The sequence below is a fragment of the Cupressus sempervirens genome, chromosome 8 (assembly GCF_028749045.1).
Source record: "Cupressus sempervirens isolate cs-2001-9-10 chromosome 8, ASM2874904v1, whole genome shotgun sequence".
NCBI classification, from domain to species: Eukaryota; Viridiplantae; Streptophyta; class Pinopsida; order Cupressales; family Cupressaceae; genus Cupressus; species Cupressus sempervirens.
Window position 1 is genome coordinate 462,751,371 of NC_143125.1, and position 6,000 is coordinate 462,757,370.

The following is a 6,000-nucleotide window of genomic DNA, read 5'->3' on the forward strand; positions in this document are numbered from 1 at the left end:
AAATTTTAATTAATTATTTAAATTAGCATTTAATAAATTTTATTTAAAAACATTAATATATATGTATATATATAAATTTACAATTAACAATGGTTAATAGAATCTTTTAATTTTTAGACTTAATTAATAGAAAATTTACCAAAGACTTCCAAAATAAAATATGAAAACCCATCATAGAACAATCCATACAAAATCAGTCTAAGGGGTTAAAATCATGAATTACATCATCCAACGCATTTGGAAGGTAAAACATCTCAGATACTTGTCCTACCTTTCTAGGACAAATGGTTTAAGGGTTTAGGATTTGGACTTGAGAATTTATCTCCCCTCTCTTACCATTGAGATAGTGTAATAGGGTACACTCATCCTGGCAATTCAGGGAAGTCGATACTCGGTACCTACAACCTGCATAAAATCCATGCATGTACATACAATATATATATGCTAAGCTAAACAGGAAATGGTAGGAAGTGGTGCATCGTGTAGATTCCGACAAGCAGGTGACTACGAATCCCTTCCTTAACCACATCAAAAATGCCATAAATAAGAAACAAACATGCACACCATACACACAAGTATGGGGTAAGTATCCATAAGAAAACACATGTGATAATAAACCATCTAACTAATCATCATCAATACTAAGAATAATGTAATAATCATCATGCATACATGAAATGTAGAGTCTAAGTAATCTCATCATATATCAAATGAATCCATAGCACAATATCTGATGATCTCAAAACAATGCTACTAACCATCATCATAAAACTATTCTAACAGAGTTCGACCATGATAGCAACAATGTATCTAGAAAAATTTAAACAAGGGCAGGCACTACAGATTGAATCTTATGGCTTATTTGCATTGATGAGTGTATTTGAGGAAGTTAAAGACACATGGGAAAATGAGTTTACCCATCTTAAGTATACTTTTGTAGAATGCATGGAACTTTTGAATATTCAACAAGCATGAAGAGAAGAAGGTAACATAATTTTGACTCACCTTTGACATTGACATCAAAGGTGGGGGGAGATAATGATATAAAACTTGCTAAGTATACTTTATTGTAAGGAGTTATAAGTAGGATAAGTATGAATGTAAGATGGTACATATTTTGAAGATGATACAAAATTTTGAATTTTTTATAGGGCCACAATTTTGAAGAGTTTTTATAACTAAGCCAAATTTCCCATATGTTGCCATCAATGCCAAAGGGGGACATTGTTGAAAATTTGGCTAAGAGGATGTATGAGGATGATATAGGGTTTTTATTTATGAAAACATACACCTACTATGAAGAGAGAAAAACATATTATTGAATTTTAGATACTTGGACTTAGAAAGTTTTCTAAGTATTATTTTGCAAAATAGTGAATAGTAGAAGTTTTTGTTTTAGTGTGATTTATTGGATGCACTTAAGGCCATGAACTGTTAAGGTAGGGTAGTATAGGATGTATAGATTACATGGTTAAAATAACACACAAATATTTTTTTAACAATGTTGGGATGAAATACTAGATGTTAACCCACACATGGATTAAGTTAATTCAAAAGATGTAGCAAGGTACCAAATAGCAAGGCCAACAAGATGAAAGAATTTGGTATAAAGGAAGAAATTTTGTTTGTAATAAGTGTATGACCAGAATTTGATGAGAGTAAAAAGTAGTATGGATGTATGATCAACTTTTTAAGAAGGTGCCTAAATAAAAAATCAAATACTGAAGATATCAACATTGTGTAAAAGGTCTTTGTATCTATACCTTTTGTATGCAGATTGTAATATTGTATATGCATGGACTGAGGCTTCTAACAAGGAAAAATGCACTATATGGATGTCATAGACACCCAACATAATCAATATATTTCATAAGATACTTTTAATTAGTGGATCATTTTGTGGGAACCATCCTCGTTAGGGTTTTCCCTTGGCTAGAGTTTCCGTTATGTATACTTTTTAGTTTGATCATATATGCAAGTTTAAAATTTATTCATGATATCCATAGTTGGGAAAAAGTTTGTGGAACAATGATTCATCTCCCCCTCCCCCTCTAAGTATTTCCTATTTCTAACAACCTCATTACGTAAAATATATTGCATTTTTTGGGTCAAGGAAGGTAAGTGGCCAAAGAAAAATATTGGGAAGCAAATATAAGGAATTTTTGGTAGAATGGTGAAAGTTTAGAAGGAAAAACTTGAGATTTTGTTGATCTAGATAAGAAAATTCTTTATAATTTTGGTTAGATATTTTAAATTATCTTATTTGATTCAGATAGTGTTTGGAGAACAAATATTAGGGGAAATATCTATTTTTGGCATATTAAAGCTCATCTGCTTGTTGAAGCTCACACTTTAGGATTTTCGCACAAACACATTATTACTCTGTGTCTTTGTGCCCTAGAGAATTTTGTATGGTAGATATTTACTAAAATAGATATTTTACATCTAGATTAAAATTTAAAGTAAATGTGCAAGTACTTATTGGATTTTTACAAGTGTATAAGTATCATATTTAAGTAAGCTACATGATTTATTTAATGATTTCAATCAATATAATAATCACTAATAAAAAAATTATGATTATTTATTTACGTGCATTTGAAAACATAATTCATGTCTATATTGTCTTTAGGTAGCTCCAGCTGAGTTGGAAGCACTTTTGCTTACACATCCAGAAATTGTGGATGCAGCAATTATTCGGTAAATGTGATATTTTTTAATTTAAGTATGCATTTATGATTTAAATAATTAATTTTCAAATATGTATTATTAGTAAATAAAGTTACAAAGATGTTGATAATAGTTTACATTTTTTTCTAAATTATAAGTTCATTTGTGTAGTCAAGTTGATGCACAATTAGGAGAGGTCCCTATTGCATACATTGTCCTTTCTATGGGAAGTTGTTTGAAGAAACAAGATGTGATGGAGTTTGTTTCTAAGCAGGTAATAGTTAAAATTAGCTTAATAATAAAATATGCTTTTAACATATTTAGTATATAATATTATGGTTTATAATATTACAATTTACTCATGCATTTAAATTTGTAATTAATTATTGTATATTTCTAATGTCTTTTTTTTTTAATTTTAGGTAGCACCATTTAAAAGGTTACACAATGTATTCTTTGTCAAAATGCTACCTAGATCTACTTCGGGAAAGATCCTTCGACGAGAGCTAGTCAATAATATCAAATCAAAGTTATAAGCACCATATACATAAATTTAGACACAAGTCCTCAATCAAAATGTTATGCAACATATAATTCCATATATCTATCTATTCTTACTCAATTTTTTATGCAATTATAGATTAGATTAAAATATTTGCACGAGCCTTTATCTCTTGTTGATACCATTAGTCAACTAAATTATAGTTCATAACGGCTTTTCAAAAGTATATTTATGCTCTCGTATGTTTATAATATAATTATAATTTATGTAAATATCTTTAATGTGATGCAAAGCCAATCTAGAAAATGATAATATTATGCTTTTATTTTTCTATACTCATTTTTTAGGAAAATATTCAATATATTCAAATAGGTGGTTACATGTATGTTATTTTCTATGTTTGGTAAATCTCATACATTTCAGTATTAAGCTGCATGTATATATTTTTAGATATAAGTATGTCAAGTAATTATATAAATAATAATATTTGATATTATAATTTACATAAATATATATCAATTATTTATCTTCATTAACAAAAATTGTAATATTGTATCTTTATCAAAAAAATGAACTAATTACTATCAAGATTATTTAGATAGAAAAAAATGAATTACATGTAAGTATAGTCAATAATACAAAATTAAAAGGCACACATTAATGTATTAGAATATACAAAGATTCAATGTGGTTTACCTAATCTTAGGTTGTGCTCACTAAATAGAGATTCCAATATTATTATCTAGTAACTTCAATCTATTGCAATCTGCAATCTCCCTTACAACTCAATACCATTGCAAGATTCTATATATTATGTTTTGAAAACTCTAACCTTGAGCCTATAGTACATGACTTATGTTGGCTTAACCTGTTAACCCCAAACATACTTGATGAGTCAACCTTGAGAAATGCTTGATGAGTCATCTCAAAAGTGATTGACGCCTTAACTAAATTTTTTTCCATGCCATTGCCTCAAACCATGCACCTTATGAAAAATGCATAGTACTTACCTAATATGATCCTAGTTGGATTTTTTTTCATTGTGATTTGATTTTTCTTAGAAATTATATACATTAAGAATTCATTTCCAACCAAGATAAAATATTACAACCATCCCTCTTTCAAAAGTTTAAACTAATGCTTTTGAAAGCTAATCATATTATCACATTCTACATAAATGATAGGAAAAAATATTAATTTGGTGTGTAATGGTTGTGAGAGGTACACTATTAACTTTGGACATCTCAAAATTATATATGTATGTATGTATGTATGTATGTATGTATATCTACATATATATATATATATATACATATATATATATATACATATATATATATATATGTATATATATATATATATATATATGTATATATATATATATATATATATATATATATATATATGTATGTATATATATGTATATATATATATATGTATGTATATATATGTATGTATATATATGTATATATATATATATGTATGTATATATATGTATATATATATATATGTATGTATATATATATATGTATATATATATATATATGTATATATATATATATATGTATATATATATATATATATATGTATATATATATATATATATATGTATACACATATATAAATATGTATATATATACACATATATAAATATGTATATATATATATATATGTATATATATATATATCTATATATATCTATATCTATATCTATATACATACATACATAAGTAAGTGTAATCAATTTAAAAAAATTGTTCAGAAATAATTTTGATTTGATTAAATGCAACATTGACCAAGTATTTAATGTAATACTTTAGAAATAGTAAAGGTCAAAGTGTACATTGATATATGATATTATTTTGTATACAAGATTGATGGTCTTGGACAAAAAAGATGGATAAGATAAAATATAAATAGGCAGTATTTATTGATTTGTAAGGAGATGAGTCCTCTATAGAGAGATACAATACCTTGACAGGAGATCATAAAGACAATAAACTAAGGAATAAAATAATTGTATAGGATGACATTACTCAAGTTTATAAGTTACAAATATAAGTTGGTATAGCTTTTAGGGTTGGGTTAACATAATTTTATATAGAATGCATTATTGTAAGTTTGGTTGATTATACCCATCTTTGACAAAAAAAAAAAAACTTTCTTATGTAATATGATTTTATGTTTTCATATTACTAGACTTATAACTTTAAAATAAATAAATAGTTATAGTGAAGTATAATCCTTCAAATAAATATTATTTAGAAAATGAGTCCAAGAAAGAGAGAAACTAGTCACATTAATCCTCTAAAGTACATGAAAAAGTAAGAAAGATGTCACAATATGCATTCTTTTAGTAGTTCAAATAATTATTCTAGTAAATTTTTGTAACGTTATATTATTCCAAAAATGAGTCCAAGAAAGAGAGAACTAGTCACATTAATCCTCTTAAAGTACACGAAAAAGTAAGAAATGATGTCACAATATGCATTCTTTTAGTAGTTCAAATAATTATTCTAGTAAATTTTTGTAAGGTTATATTGTTCCAAAAATGAGTCCAAGAAAGAGAGAAACTAGTCACATTAATCCTCTTGAAGTACATGAAAAAGTAAGAATGATGTCACAATATGCATTCTTTTAGTAGATCAAATAATTATTCTAGTAAATTTCTCTAGGGTTATATTATTCCAAATTGCTAGAAGTTTGAATTCTAGTTTGCATTCCAAAAACTACACAATGGACCCCAAGAGATTTCTGACATCCTTACGAGAGATAATGTTAGTGGAGAGATATTTTTTTTAAATTAAGATTTTAAAAAATGATTTACA

General features: G+C 26.5%; 1 protein-coding gene across 1 annotated transcript in view; it reads left to right on the forward strand.

Moving 5' to 3' along the window:
- The window catches only part of LOC149543241 (putative CoA ligase CCL7), a 45,994-nt gene extending 42,550 nt beyond the window's left edge, over positions 1-3,444 (forward strand). The window contains exons 4-6 of the mRNA XM_089796255.1: positions 2,633-2,700; positions 2,842-2,944; positions 3,093-3,444. Of these exons, the coding sequence (XP_089652381.1) occupies positions 2,633-2,700; positions 2,842-2,944; positions 3,093-3,206 (285 nt within the window). The 3' untranslated portion in view covers positions 3,207-3,444. The remainder of the gene's footprint in view (positions 1-2,632; positions 2,701-2,841; positions 2,945-3,092) is intronic.
- The last annotated feature ends 2,556 nt before the right edge of the window (positions 3,445-6,000 follow it).